The 17,829-nt window shown below is 28.4% G+C and overlaps 1 protein-coding gene across 8 annotated transcripts in view; it reads left to right on the forward strand.

Moving 5' to 3' along the window:
* Positions 1-17,829, forward strand: part of LOC100169415 (nuclear factor 1 X-type) — a 155,536-nt gene that overhangs the window by 81,736 nt on the left and 55,971 nt on the right. For all 8 annotated transcript variants that reach the window (XM_008184510.2, XM_016804113.1, XM_008184507.3 and 5 more), the window contains exon 3: positions 4,689-4,880. In XM_008184510.2, coding sequence (XP_008182732.1) covers positions 4,689-4,880 — 192 coding nt within the window. The remainder of the gene's footprint in view (positions 1-4,688; positions 4,881-17,829) is intronic.

Below are 17,829 nucleotides of genomic sequence, written 5' to 3' on the forward strand. Positions count from 1 at the left end.
ATAATTTCAATGAAAAATAGTCATTTGGTTTTTTTAAACCATCTATGAAAAATATTATTATTTATTTTATTAGGTAAATCGATATACGTGATTTATTGATAACATAACGACGATACGATTACTGGATCAATATTTTTCCATGTTACCTGGTTTATTACATTAATAATTACGATTTATATTATTATTTATTATTGTGTTGAACGGCACGTATAATAATTATGATATATAATAATATACACAGGTGACAGTAGGTCCATATTATAATTACGACATAATAAGCTATCCTATTATTGAATTACGTAATGAATCCTAATCGCGCCGTTACGAAATCAGACGCTTCTTCCAAAACTCGTTTGATTATGTTAATACTGTTCATCCGTACGTTTGAAATTTAAATAAACCATATAGTTACTCACACAAACACACATAGGTTCATGGACATACGCAAACGGACGTGCACGTGCGAGAGTCAATCATATACAATATTATTATGTTTTAGTATATGGGAGAAAATCTAGGAGAGGGTTCGGTGTGTTGGTCATGTAGGTATATAAGAGATGACATTTTTTTTGGTTGTTTATAATATTTACGTTCTTCTATAGCCATTAATTACTGGTAAAATAGATAAATTCTGATATTTTCTGTAACATATAGCATCGAGGACATCCTCAAAAATCCATGTTTTCTCCAGTGATTGTACATTTATGAAAGAGATAAGATAGTACAACTACGACATAATATTATGTACATGGTATTTATAGTGTTAATTGATTGCTATATTACTATATTAGCCCAAATAAAACATAGTTAATTTAGTAAATCATGATTTTAGAATGGTTGATATTTATTCTTTTCATATATATATATTTTTATAAAAAAATATTTTAAAAAGTAAAATTTACGTGGCAAGGAGATGTTGTATTATGGAAATCAGTTTGACAATTTTACCTATTGATAATATTATGGTCAATTAGATCTGAATAACAGAAAATACTTTATAGTTTAAAATCTAAGTACACTTGTATTAATAGTTCATAATTCCCACTTCACCTTTTATAGGTATCAACATTGTTAGATATGTTATAAATTGTTGTCTGCATGGTCAAGTGTTTAGTTTGAACGGTGATCTTGTGATATTTCTAGTAAAATAAATAAATTGGTAGAATAGTTGTTACATTTACCACGGTCTTACTAAAAATATACACGAACAGCTGCATTACCTATTTAAATCGACTCTACAATAGCAGTTGTATGCGCATTAGTATGTAACCTACCATAATTGAGTCAAGTATAACAAGTTAATATTATAAATATATATCTGCTTTAAATTTAAGTATATAAAAATGAGTGATCGTTAAATTAAACATTAAAAAGTATTACAAAATACTTTTCTGCAAATAAAACATTTTTTACGAGGGATTTCAATATATAAATTTCAAAATTACCCATACATAAACCGAACGATAGTAACAAGTTACACGATACGAGTGATACGACAGAATGATAATACCTATTATACCAATGTCCAATTGTATGAGTTGTAACCCAGCAATGACAAGTTTAAAAATGAAAAACCCAATACAAGTTAATTAAATAAAATTATACAGAAATATTTAAAAAACAAAAAAATATATATTGCTTAAAAATACTTGTTCACCAGTGTTGGATGGTATTTTAGTAGTTACCGGTATTTAAATATTCTTGTCACTATTAAGTATTTGTATTCACTATTCAATAAACAATTTGTTAGCATTGAATGTAGGTACTTGTACCTACATAAATGAGACAGAGTTTCCAAATGTTGAATGCATAAATAACACATAAAAAAAATAATATTTTATTGGTAGAATTATTTTTGTTTCTATAGCTTTCACTCACCACAATTTATACCCTATATGTGAACTATTAGTGTGTAAACTGTATAAGTGCTTCTACCTATGACGAAATGTAGATGACTGCTGATTGGATTATAAAGAGACTAGATGTAAGCTGTTTTATAAAGATTTTTTTTTTCTCTCTTCTATCTACGAAAACCGGTGAATTAGGCCTTTTCACATAGTCGGCGTAGGTATTTATTACACTTAATGTTTCAACGAAGTGAACAAATTACGCACGGTGGACCTCACTCGGGCTTAGAACCTCACCGTATTCGCTGACGGACGCTCTCGAAAAGTTGCCACCGAAACCGGTATCGGAATTTATTAGGATCGGCGGTCCGGCGGTTTAACTATATTTGAAACGATGTAAATATTATTTATGAACCTCGAACGCCCGTAAAAACATTCTAAACCGTATTATCCAAGCTATATGAACTAAACATTATTCATATATCATTATTATTATTATTATTATTATTATTCTATTCAAATCCATATACCTATTAAGTATAGTTATTGTTCGCATTAATAATCCGAAAAATAGTTTTGACATTTGTACACGGAAAATGAATCTAAGCACTCGGCAATCGCTGCTTTGTTAATATCATATCTAATACTTTAACACTATACACCAATGATCTATTTTGCATCTTTACTATACATATTATATTAAACACATTTATGATTATGTACTGCACGCTGGGTCTGCTGCAGCAGAAAATCTTTGTGCCGCAGACCCAAAATCATAAGTCAGACCGACACTGACAGTAAATTACAATATATACAGTATGATCCATTTAAGTGTATACATTTATTATTTCGAAAAGTTTTAACGTTTTAATATTTGATGTTATTGAAAATGTAAAAACAAATTTTTTGAAAAAAAATTTACTTCGTATATTGTTTAAGTTTTTACTTTTTTTAATTTTATCATTAAAAAAAAGTTAAAAGTTTTCGAAATAATGATTCTTAAATGGATCACCTTGTACAATATCGTTGTGCCCCGTATGTGTTTTTTTTAAATCGTATGCGGCTTACGAAAAATTCGAACTACGTGTGGCAGTGTAATGTGAATAATGTGGTACCTACCTACATAAAATATTACAATTTATAAAATATAAATAATAAATCTACCTATAAATATACGTATGAAATATGTATGATATATTCGTATAAACAACACGAGTGGTTCTATACGATTTAAATTACAAATTTCTTGATAATATAATATTATAATGTCACATAAATGGTATTATATATTATAAATATATATAGATATACCTACTGTATAGTGTATACATATTGAGAATGTTTTTTCAATTTTCAATAGTGTTTAGCAACTCTTTTCTCAAAACATTTATTAATTTTTCGATCGCAGAGGTAGTTAATAATAATATGTCATAACAAGTGGAAACATTTGAATTAATTTAACTTTAATTTAGTCACTTCTATTTATTCTCATAATTACCTATAAAGTCTATACGTATAATACATGTACTTATACCTATCTTAACCCAACGAGTAATTAATTATTCACTTCCAGTTTCGATATTACTAAATAGGTAATAATTCAATGCATTTTCTTCCGCAATAAGATGACGTTAATAAATTTAAATATTATCGTGTGTGATAACTAATAAGTATATATTATTATAATAATTTGCGTTCAGTAAAATATTGAAGACCATATTATAATACAACAATATAGTCGTAATTATACGTTAAAGTTGAGTTGATTTCAAGTTATAAACGTAACGCACAAATATTATATTTAATTATTAATAATTAATAAAAAATAGTAATACATCTATATAAAATTGAATATATCATAGTGTAGCCATGTAGGTGTATTATATAATGCATACAATATATAACCTATTTAATACTTACATAGAATTAGTGCATATAATTAATTCACTCTAGATTTCAATATTACCTATTATTTATTTATATAATACCTATCACATTTGTATAGATAAATTTACTTCATTTAAAACTCTTGTCTCCTACTGAAGCCTGCCTTTTGGAGACAAATTACATATTTTTATTTTTTTTTATTGGCTTAAGGATTCAACGACTGAGATCATTGCCTGTAAAGTTGGTAGGGTTGGTACAGTAAGGTTGGAATGATTGAAACGGTTATGTTTATATTTAATAATTTTAAAAATGTTGTATGATACTTGTGAAATAATAAAATCTACTTCTATCTACTACAACTTCAATATATAATTTAAGTATACGAGAACAGCGAAAACTTGTGTAGGTACCTGCCGTATTATGTGCATTTTATCAATATTTTTGTTTTTTTGGTGAGAGGAGGGATGAAAGTTACACTCAATCAGATAACTTTGAAATTATAAATATATACATAATTATAATATGGTATTCACGTACCCTTCGAATATAACACCTATATAGGTGCACCTACTTCATGTAGTTACCTGCAGCAGTTACCACCATTATACGAACCGAAATCGATATTCCAACACAATAAAAAAAAACATTATAATATATTATCGATAGTGTGTATCAAACATTGTGCGCTCGGCTATTGGATATCGGCTATAAATATTAAATACACTATACACGACAATATATTATATTATAAATACGCACACACGCACGCACGCACGTTTAATAAACACGCATAATGCGTGCGTACGAAGGTTATTTTTATTTTACCGCAAAGAAACTTAATGTACCGAAAACTTATCGGGTATATCTAGTCACATATATTTAATAAATATATATATACATATATATATATAAATGTACGTTTAATGGATTTCCGCGATTTTTGCATTGTTGCAGAACGAAAAACCCGAGGTGAAACAGAAATGGGCGTCTCGGCTTTTAGGAAAGCTTCGGAAAGACATAACTCAGGAGTGCCGGGAGGATTTCGTGCTGAGCATAACTGGCAAAAAACCGGCCATGTGCGTGCTGTCCAATCCTGACCAGAAGGGCAAAATGCGGCGCATCGATTGTCTCCGACAAGCCGATAAGGTATATTATACACACATAATATAGGTATAAAAGGTATAACAATATTAACAATACAATTATGTAAAACAGTGAGATTTAGGGTTCGGGTAGATTCGTGATGAATCAAACGCCGCGAAAAGCGTTTCGAAAAATAATAAAATGCACATTTGCGCAACGAAAACCGAACAGATATTATTATGTTTGGAAACATTTAAATTTTTAATAACACTTAGCTGATTTTATTTTTTATTTTTTTTATAAGGAAGTTTAAATAAATCCACATTGTTTATACAGCTATAATGTTAATGTCACTTAATTATTCTTGAATGGTAAAACTCTATACCTACATGATTTCATTGTGTGTATTTAGAATTTGCTTACAAAATAGTAAAATACCTACCTATGATTATGTAAGCATAGCTATAATCTCAATAATATTGCAATTAACGACAAAATGTATCTAATTATAAGACAGTAAATGCACGTCTTAAGTATATTTGATCGTAAATTAAGTACAAAATAAAAAGAAACATGGAACTTTTTTTACGAATCAATCTTGAATACTGATATTATAATAGTATATAATATAAACAATAAATAACTAACCCTTTTAATGACGGATTGTTATATTGATTTTTGATAACTCGTTTTATTTTAACCACCTTCTAATTTTAACATACAATATAGGTAATAATTAATTTTTATTCTATTTTAACAAAACGTATAAATAAGTACCTGTAAATAAGTAAATACCTATATTTTGCATGTGCTATCTTTATTTGAATTGATGATTAAAGAGTTAGATGATCAGAAGCTATACAATTTTTATAACAATTACATATTTATAATAATATTATTTATTATCATTCAATTGGTTGCAGTATGTAATAATGACTTTTTTCAATATACTTAGCCACTTAGGTACTATATAACAAATTGCATTGATGTTATAAGATAATTTCACATTTGTGTTTCGGGAAAACTGCGATCAATTTAGTTTTAATTCTTCATCATATTCAGAAAATTAAAAAACTCTAAAATAAAATGATAACTATAAAATTCAGAAATCAGTAAGTCATATGTTAGTAAAATCGGAAAATCAGGATAAATGACATTAAACTATTTTTATACATGCCCATGTTTTTCATCAATGAATTGATCTATGGGATTGTTTAGACAAACCATGTTAAATGCATTACTTAATATTGATAAATTTGAAATGTTTTTTTTTTTAGTAATGATAGAAAACAACTATTTTATACTTAATCATTTTGTTCTTTACACAAAATTAAAAATCAACACTTAAACGCAAACTTAAAACCACTTTTTTTTTTATCAACCACCTAGTTCGTTACGTACCTACCTAGATAGTATAGTATTTATTTTAGTTCGAATTAAAAATTAATTTAGAATAAAATAGTTAAACTGGGATCAATTGACCTTATTGTAACAATATAGTATTTTTAAGAGCAATACATATTTACTAAAATAAAATAAAGTTGTGTTTGAAAATATTTTACATTTTTCTGTCATAAATTAAAAAGAAACAAAAACAAATTAAAAAACAAACACGTACAATTTGAACTGAATATTTTCTAAATAATTCTAAATAATCGACAGTATCTATCTACTTGAAAGTCAATATTAAAAATATCACAATTTTCGTAATGATAATTTCTCAATACATTCAAATATAAGTATTACAAAATAAATATTTAGGTAATTATAGAAGACAATTAAATGTTTTTCAACGAAACCAACAATTCCTAAATTGGAATTATTCATTTTTACATAAGATTCTGAGTATATAATCTATGTAGGTATAGGTTGAAAGGCGATTTCATCTTAGTTTAATGTGGAACGTGTTGTCGGACGCGAGCATCGACGTAAGTGAAAATAAAAACATAATATATTATATTTTAATATTAAAATCGTTAGATTTCGTTGAGATATAAAAAAAAAAATACAAATTAGGATATGTAATATACAATATTATATACTTAATTTATTTTTCGTACCTACTATAATATATTATAGGGCTAGGTTTCATGTACAATAAAAAAATGGTAAAATATGCAAAATATGCAATGTAAAAATATATCTTTAATTCTATTAAACACTACATCAATTTTGTGTAAAAATTAAAAATGATCACAAATAATATAATTCAATATTTTACCATTAGTTTTGAAAATTCTTATATACATTTAACACATTCAATTTGAAATTAGTCATTCTTCGACATTATTTATACAAAAATATTATGGTTTGTATAAATGTTACATTACATATCATGCAAAAAATTTAAAATTTTGTATTTACAAGGCAAACGCGTGCCCGCAACTCACAAGTATATTAAGATAAAATCTTATCTTTTATACGATATAACAGACTATATTGCCAGTTTATAAATAGTATATTTACGTCAAATTAAACAATAAATAGGTACAAATAGGTAGGTAAAAATTACAAATTTTACATTATTTTTTTTTTAGATAAATATTTAAAAAAATAATATTTTCAATAATAGCCAACTTGTTGGTATACATAACTGACAACCAACAATTGGATTAAAGGAAAAAAAATATGATAATGCATAGAGTTCTTAGCGCTATATATTATATAATACCCTGAACTCGTATGGGTGTCCCAAATTAAAAACACAGGGAGATATTTTTATTTGTATAAGTCATATACTATAAAATCGCACAATACAAATATGTAAAATAAATAATAAAAATAACATGAAAAAACTCATTAAAATTATAAAAAAAGCCCCATCGATGACACTTTCTACTTTTGAAGCTAACCATAGATTTGTATTTTATCTCTGAAAGCAACGAGGAACAGTAGGCCTCGACAAATTGGCACAATTAGAGTGAACATTCTGTTAATAGGTACATTAACTGTCTATGTTATCGTTATAATATTGTCCCTGTGCGCATAATTTGGTCGTAAGCTCCCCTGTGTTGAAGGAATATTTTTAATGTCTGTACTCTGTACCAGTAGTAGTGCAGTCCCACTTAAGATGTGCGCCACCCTTTTTACAGCCATCCGCTCAACGGGCATCAATTACCATTATGATTATTATTATATGTACAAAAATGTGACACCAGCTATTTCCGTTATTCTCAATTATTGCATCGAATACTTTTTATTTATAAAAAAATATTTCATAATTAAATTTAAAATTAATTCAGTGTCCCTATAGTACGGTATTATATTAAATACGAAATATTTTTATTTAGATTTTTCCTACAAATTTAGTGATTAATGTGACTAATATTACGTTTAGTCCTTATACATTTAGTCGATAAGAACCTGTTCAAGTATAATATGTATATATTCGATTAGGTATAATAATAATATAACTAAAATGATTCATACATTTTGATATATTATTATAAGACGTATAATTCGTTCAACTAGTTACTGGAATAACGTTTTTACATTGTTTAATGCCGTCATTAAAATTCGTACTGCATTTTATCAGTGTCATACTGACGATGTTGTACTGTACACAATTTTATACGTCGGCTCGCCGTAACAATACCGAATAATAATGTAATATCTCTTGCCGACGCGGGCGAGTTGAAGTATTGCCGATTATAAAACTCATTTCATATGTCGGTACACACGTCATATTCTTCTTTTTTTTTATTTCGAGTTTTAAGTGTAGGTGCATCTTATTATTTTTGTTCTGTACTTAAAATAAATGGGCATGCCGTGATACTACCTACAAAAGTATTTTGGATTAAAAACTGTTCAGAATATAAAATTCCTTCGGCGGCAAGAATATTAAATTCATAGTATAAGTAATAATATAAGTGAAAATCTCAAGAACCTATTTACTACAATTAAAGTACTACGAATAGTATATATATTTTATTTTTTTAATGACAAATAGTTTCATAGTAGAGAAGCTTGGGTGTATTTTTATTTTTTGAAAACGTTACGCTCGTTATTGAAATATTATCGCTGAACTAATTGATGATTTAATAATAAAAATAGCGTCCATATACGCATAAATGCATAATATATAGTGCCAAAACCACGCTGATTAAAACCGACGGCAGACTACTGCCTTTCCCACATCACGTCACCTCGTAGGTACATGCTATATTATTTTTCATTTATTTATTTTTTTTTATCGTTCTTCGTCGTCGACACTTTTTACACATTCAGTTCACGTGCCATGCTGCCGCCGCCGCCGCCAACGTGTTCCGTTCTCACAAAAACGCACGCGCGACGACCCAGCGAGCACGTCGTCGTCGTCTCAACCGATACCCACGCCGTACTTAAAACATCGTGTTCAGTCTGTTTCCTTCCTCCGTGCGTATACGACACGTCCTCAGTCACTGGGATGGTGACGATGGATATTATAGTGCGTTCAAAGTCATAGGAAGGGGGATAGCATCAGAGAAAGAAGTTTGACATAACAATGATAATATAATAATTTATAATATGACCGCATCGTTACGATCGATCGTAATTTCATTTTATTGTAAACCCCATCAAATTTTACAAATTTTACAAATTCTATCTTCGTTATATTACGCTTTAATAAAATCTTAAATACACAACTGAAATATTGTTTAAAATAGTTATTTTACTGATTGCGTTGATAAAATGTTTTGTTTCGATAAAATCTAGCGACGAATAAACTGCAACCTCGGGAAGTATAAAAAAAAAACCGAAAGGGAGGAGAAACATAAAAATCATCACACTCCCGCGCGTATTATGTAAAAACTATACGAGATGAGTACAGCAGTAATTTTTCAAAGCTTTGATCACATCGAAATTTTATTTAGAATTTCCTTGAGTCGTACATGATTGTTATTTGTTTTTATTGAGCCAACGTAGTTTTTTTCCCGTCACAAAACCTGTCTTGTCGGTCGGCTGAACGGACATTGTATATAATAATATAATATGTAGATTTTAAATTACTTAACGCTCCTATTCATATTTTTATTTTTCATATTATTTAAATACATTATCTTAAGCTCGTACACATTTCAATTATTTTCAAACCTTTTATAGAAAAATATATAGATGGCCAATAAATATATACAAACGTAAATTTCCTATATCTCGTTGGTCAAGTACTCAGGTGTATATATTAATTTAAAATATGTGATTATAATGCAATAAATATTCGATAGCATGCAATGGAAAATGACAATTATGTTTGACAAGTCGTTGCAATTAATTGAAAATACACCAGACCACCAGTTACATATAGATAGTTGTATTAACCTTGTATTAATTATGTAGAAATAAAATAATAAAATACACAATAAATAATACTAATAATAAGACCTCGCCACCTCGGTGAGAACACCGTAATGACTGTATGACCTATCAATCAACCATATTATTATCGTTTTATACAATTCCCTCTGTGCGTCAGTAGAAGGTCAGTATACTAAGCAACCCTTCAACTATAAAATTGCAGAAGTTCTCAAATAAAAACACTAATTTTAAGCCACCTAATTTATTCAATATATTAAATGTGATAAATTAATGTAATTTAAATAATATTTGCAGTATTCTAATGAGTTGTAATGGTGTATTGTACTGGTAGCTATGGAGATTTATTTTCTAAATTTTGTCAAATAATATTATTATGTGTTTAATGCGTATACATGTTATAGTTCTACACTCACATAATATAGTTGATGATTGTTAAATTTTATAAAACTGTTTTATGTATAAATACATTTAAAATCAAATAATTATAATTTACATTTTCCAAACAAAAAATGAAAATTATTGCTCATTATTGAATTTCGGTTTCTAATTAAAACTGCATTCAGTCGTTATGATATATATATAAATACTAATTTCACTTAACTTTGATGTTTAAATTGGTACTAATTTATATTGCACACCATACTACTTGCTATACCTACTGGGAAAAGCAGACCTACGACAGTGGTGTACCCGAATAGCCTATCTACAACGCCGTCTGATCATATTTTATTGTTTAAATGATTCTGACGTGATTCTTTTTAATAATCGAAAAAATATTTATCTCTACGATATACGTTATTATATAGGAAATACCTATCAACTAATAAAGCTCGTTAATATTAATTATTATTATTTTAATCAAAATATATGAAAATATTGTGAACCTCAATAATATAATACTTATTTAATAGCCATGAATATAATTCACAACAATAATTTTAACAGACTTTAATGTGAGGCTTTTTAATGGTATATCACGATATTGTTTTTATAATATCTATCGATTTCTTCAGTACACCAACTTGTAACTTACTTTCTCAAATGTTTTTTTATCCCGGTTTTTACTTCAAATGTTGATTAGAATTCTCCAGCGATGAAGCTCGCCAATGAGAACCCGACTTCTCTAACTTAAATAGCCTATAGTTAGTAGTTTCTCTTGATAATTTTTTTCATTGATCAATATTTAAAGTACCTAATTAAACATAATAATATTATATTATGTACTATTTTTTTATTTTATGTATTTGCCCCGTACCGTATTACAGTAACATTTTATTGTATAGTAGCGAACCTGTGTGTGTGTCAAATTAGTACAGAATAAATTAAAATCAAATATCACTGTTAAAATAAAAAATTCAAAAAATTGTAGAGTCGAAGGGTTGTGTGTCCGTTTCAAGAGTTATACTAGAATATTTAGGACATTTTAATCGTTTATCCCCCTCCCGTCATACCACTATTCGAGCTTCAAATACGCCACTGTGTACACGTATATAAAATAATATTATAAATAACACGCGTACATATTATAATATTTATAATAATAACAATAACACAGTATAAAGTGTACAACAGGTGCAGAGATTCCGGTCGTAAATCGAATCCGATAGCAATAAATCAGGTGTCTGTATAATAATAATATACACTACAGCAGGCATATTATAATACGCGTTTTATGTAGGTACATCGTCTTCTCCATCACACGCGTCAGGTATAGCTTATAATACGTCCACTGCCGTGCATTATATTGTAAACTGAGTATTTCGCTACACTGCTAACCCATACCTATACATACTCTTGTACGCATTATATAGGTACGTGTATAATATAATAATATTATACCTATAATGTATTCGAAAGGAGAATAAAAAAAAAAAAAAAAACACGTACATAAAAAACGCGTCTCCCGACAACGTGACGTTTTCGGTTTACAATATTATGCCGCCGCTGTAGTAGGTTATACGACGTATATATGTTTGCGGTGTGCGTATGAACGTTATGCATATTATTTCGCTCTCGTTGATGGGATGTAACGCTTATAAATCAAAAGGGCGCTCGTGGCGCGGTCGCGACCGGTCGTCTCGCGGTGCCTACACTGCGGTCAATTCCGTTATTATTATTATTTTTTACCCGTTTCTGTTTTGCATAATCGACTACATAATATTGTAAAACATCGGCAACTGTGTACACCTACACACACGCGATAATATACGCAATCATATTATGCACCGCCTGCATAGCTACGATGATGGGTAGTATTAAAGTCACCGTCTTTTATCGTTATTTTGAGACCCCGCGGGTAACGGCGTGTCAGATGCAAAACAAACTCCATGTCGTTACAACGTGATAATATTATTATCCAGTAGATAAATATTCATTATTCGTATTGGCGATTGAAAGCTTATCAATTATCAGGCCGGTGGGGGGTGGATCTGTAACGGGGAATATGTAAAATAACATATAAATGATACATAGCGTCCCCGTTACATCTTATAAATTTCAATCGCCAATTTCCAAAACATATATATATATATATATATATATATATATATATATATATGTTTTGACAATTTTTACGAGCAGCTCTGTATAAATAGGTAAGGAACAAAACTAACTTGAGATATTTGTCAAAGTTGAGAATGTTAATAGTTATAATAATTCACAGGATCACAAAAAATATATCATGTAACTGTGAATTTTTAAAGTTAATATGAAGAAAAGTATTAATATAATTCAGCTAAAAAATAAGTTAATTCATTATTTTTGATAAACAACTGAGTAACACATAACAGTTGTTAACAATTTTTTCTTTAAATTTGTATTCACTAAGCATTTTGTTTAAAATATATCTTATACATTCTCTTTATTGCACACAATCTCTGGTGGTTTAGGCAATATATCAAATTAATTACTAAATACATGAATATTAATTATTTGTTTATTTTAATTTAAAATCATTGATTATAGTGGGTTTAAACAACAAATTAATCAAATAATTATTAGACTTAACTATAATTATATAGGATATTATGTATATGCATGATTTAACTTGACGTAATATTTTTTAAATCAACTGACAAATATAAGTTATTACATGGATCCTTTAACTAGATACCTAGTTATTAAGTTAACTGAAAAATTAACTTTTTAACTAGTAAGAATTATTTTTAAAAAAACATCTGGGGAGGGGGGAATTCCCTTGTTTCCCACCATCTCAAGTATGTCACTGAACTACTGGAATGTCAAAAGTGTTATATCGCAAATACGTAAATAATTTACATCGCTTATCTCATTTAATAAAATAATTTAATATTTGCGGTTATTTAATATTATACGTATACAAAATATGTATATTATGCAATGCACCTAAACCTGCGCTAATACAAAAGCATTTTGATATATATTGGAATGAGGCGAACATCTGATAAACTCCATAGGTACACGTACACCTATATTATTTAGGTATATTATGTTTAAATGAATAATAAATATATAAAGTCATTCATATGTTGTTTTAGGTTCACTTACGCTTTATTTGAAATACGATATTTTGAGGGTCTGTGTGGATGGGCTTTCTTGGATCTCGACGACTTTTGCTAATCAAAAATGATTTATACTTAACATTGAATATTTCGCTGGCGTTCAATCAAAAGGGGGTGCAAAGGAACATTTTTTCTTCGTCCTTTTTTTTAAATAATGGCACAATTTTATTATAATACGTATATAATACATATAGGCCTTAATAGAAGAAGTTTAATTCCACTGTTAGGTATAGTATACAGTGAGACGTAAATACCTATATATTACACATTATAACTTATAATATATTAATATAGTAACTAGTCATCAAAATCATTACTTTATTAAGAAATTTCTACTACATTTTCAATTTAGTATTTATTGTTCTTATTATATATTATGCTTAAAATGTTTTCGTTCTATAGGCTGCTATGATATTGACTCTTAAGGGTACTGGTATGAAAGAATTTATTATTAATAAACTAAAGTTTAAAACTCAGAGAGTAAATACCATTTAGTAACCGTGTTGAAATTTGAAATAAATTATAAACTAGTGCATAAAATCATTCGTAATGATAGTAATATAACTACTATTGTAATTTTACTATTGTAATTTTTCCGTTTAACAAAAAATAAATATTTGCCATTTATTACCAATACTAAAAAATAACATATGTGTTGTATAAAATATTCTGAACTGTGATCATAATATAGCGTAGATATAATATATCCAAACGTGCAATGACAAAATACATTTTAAAATTAATTTCAAAACGAAAATCGTAAAACGCGTTGTATAGTGTCATAGCCCATAGGAATTTAATATATAAAATACAACTGATGCAGCTAACCTCCGAACGACAACACCGAATAACATCTATACACACAGTCAAAAGAAATGTCAATTAAAACCGTGATTTAAATAACACACACTCACTCATATACATATAATGGTATGTATGTATGTATGTATATATATCGTCTACTATAAATCTTACGGACGGAACACATTTTCTGGGTTTGATTGCACTCAATCTTGTCCGTCCGATCTCATTATAAAATGTTAATTTCGAATACGACACTCATTACTGCCGCAATGTTACCGTATATATACGTGTTGCAATAATCGGTTTAAAAATACAATAACTAATTATATTATACATTTTCGATCTCTGGTCGGCTCGTCTTCTGCTTCTCCGCTCTCTCCACACCGAAACCTAACAGAGTTCACGAGTCTCGTGAGCGTATATAAGTGTGTGTGTCACGTGTGTGTGACGTGTTTGCGTATGTGCCTTCAGGAGAAATACATCGAAGGTGGCCTGCTAATTTACGAACCAACGAGGTGTCTGTCGCATCCAATTAGCGAAATTTATTGTCCATTACATTTTAGTGTTACACTGATTGTGAAATACAATTTTTATTTCACCTACCCGCAACCGTGGGTACTGTATATCTATTATAATACGAACGGAAATACCACACGCCGACCACATCATTATTATTATTTTTATTATAAGTTAATTTACGGCCACAAGTCAAATAATATTATAATATTGACGACCCCGGTAAACTACGCATAGTTTTGGTCGCGGTTTGAAACAAAACCCGTACACAGCCATTGACCATAAATATGTATACAGGACGATTCACCAAACATGCGAACTCCCATTTTTTTCTTTAATAATGAATTCATTTAAAATTGAATTTCTAATTTTTAAGTATACATAAAATGTCCATTATTTAAATTGTTTATGTCATTTAAGGAGAGTCCTGTGGAGATATAAACTTTTTTTAAACGAAATATTTTACTGCAGATGATATTTTGGACAATTTTATTTTTATGTATCTAAATTAAAATTGGAATGCGTAATTTCTGAGTTACTTAAATGTAATAGTCCTTATAGAAATGGTTTTACTAAAATCTAAAATAGATGTAATGTTAAATCTAGTATTAATTAAACTCAGACGATTTTTATTGTTTATAAAACGCTAATGAATTAATATTTATTATTATAATTCTTAATTCATCGTAGTCACTAGTATTCCGTATCTTCTAAACCTGTTATATCCTTAGTACACAATGTTAAATAACTCAACAACTACTCGTTCAAACTTCAGTTTATATTTTTGAAAAAGTCACTGGATTAACAATTTTTAAATTGAAATAAAAAAGTAATACTTATTTGAAAAAAAAAATGTTGGTACAGCCACGGCACATCTTAAAAAAATATAAGTAGATATTTGAAAACATGCTCTTCAAAATTAAAAAACTTAGAATTTAAAAATATCGGGGGAGGGGAGGAGAACTTCCAATTTTTGGGAATCACTCTGTATACACTTCTCTATACTGTATATGAATTACTTACAACATATAGCGAGTTCGGTGTAATGACGGGAAGTCATTAGAAAATTCGAATTTGACCTTTAGCAATTTTAGCCACTACCCGCATCGTATATTATTGTATATAGCGTTCAGGTTATTAATTCACGGATTTATTTTGCAAAACGCATCGCTCCTGCTGGGTTTTGAGTGTACATTGTGCGTGTGTAATATGTATATTGTATATATTATACATACACATGTGAAGTTATTACGTTTATATCGTAGGTGTTTCGTATAAAAAAATCATAAAAATACCATCAAAACACAACTATATTCATTCTTAGGAATATGTTTTATTATTATTTCACAGAACAATACACACTCACAATATAATATTATATCACATTCAATCATATTCCGTTTTTTTTCATGTCTGTGATTTTATTTTTTTTATGTGATGACACAAGTTTATAATATCGTAAAAATCCATTAGACGTAGGTATATTATGTATATTATAATATAATTGATACCTGTTATTTTTAATTTACTATCATTGTCTTTTGATCAATAATTTACGTATATTTTTCAAATATTTTCAATTCAACACTGTTTAAAGTTGCAAAAAATATAGATATTAATATTCCACATGTATCATTATTAGTAACCTTTCATAGGAAAATGTATTTAGAAGAACAATATATTAATTTTTTTTATTTTTGGATAGTTTTTTATCAGTATGAATTATTATAGTATGACATGCGCATTGCGCAGGTATAAATGTCGTATATTATACATTTTAATGTTCAAACTCTTGATTTATCAAGAGATGCATTTCGCATCCATGAATCCTTAAAACGGCTCATATGAAAAAATCTAATTTTAGGCCGGGAAAAAAATCAATTCAATATGGAATACAAACGGACCATCCAAACCTAAATCTCTAATCCTTTCTCCGAGGTTTAAAAAAATATGCACCTAAACTATGTGATTTTGAATTGTTGCTATGAAATCACGTGCGATAATTATTTTATCATTGTTACAATTTTGAGAATTATGAGAAAATGAAAACTTTTTAATTATTATACAATATAGTTTGTGTAATTTGTTAAAGCTTTAAATTTGATAGACAGTATAATAGGATTATTACGGTTGAAATTGTCATAATATCTGTGTTAAAGTTTTAAACAAAGCTGATATTTCGCATACGTCATCGGAGAGTACATTTCATATGTCTTTAGCTGAACTTAATCGTCATCCGATGCGTTCTGTATACACACAAATTACATTGGTACGCATTGTTAAAAACGGAGGGGAGTGATGATGGCTGGAAATAATGTCCGAGCGCTGATAGGGATCATAATATAATAATATAAATGCAAACGAAGCGTAACATTTTTTCGGTGGTTCGCAATTCGTAAAAACTTTATATTATTCTAATGCCCTCCGACCACAACATCCCTTAATCTGTCAATGGTTGTGTATGATTAAACCACTGTTATACGCAACCAACCATGTATATTTCATGTATATTCAAAGTTTCTCGTCAATCAAACTTTGAATGCAAAACGAAAACAATTATTTGGGATTTTCTACCAGCAATGACTGAATGACTCCTATAATACAATTCTACATATAGTGCGGTATTATTGCATAGGCTGTTTAGGCTAATTATATTATATTATATTATAATTATTGCTAATTTTTAAACTCTATAATATATCGGGTAGTATATATCGTTTTTAATTTAAACATTTTAATTTGAAATACTTTTATTATTTTATAAATTGACAAACAAATAACGATATTTGGACTCTAGGATCAGGTGCTTAAATTTAATGTGTATGTAATATTTCTATAAAATATATACTAGATAATAC

Source organism: Acyrthosiphon pisum, chromosome X (genome assembly GCF_005508785.2).
Source record: "Acyrthosiphon pisum isolate AL4f chromosome X, pea_aphid_22Mar2018_4r6ur, whole genome shotgun sequence".
In the NCBI taxonomy this organism is placed as follows: Eukaryota; Metazoa; Arthropoda; class Insecta; order Hemiptera; family Aphididae; genus Acyrthosiphon; species Acyrthosiphon pisum.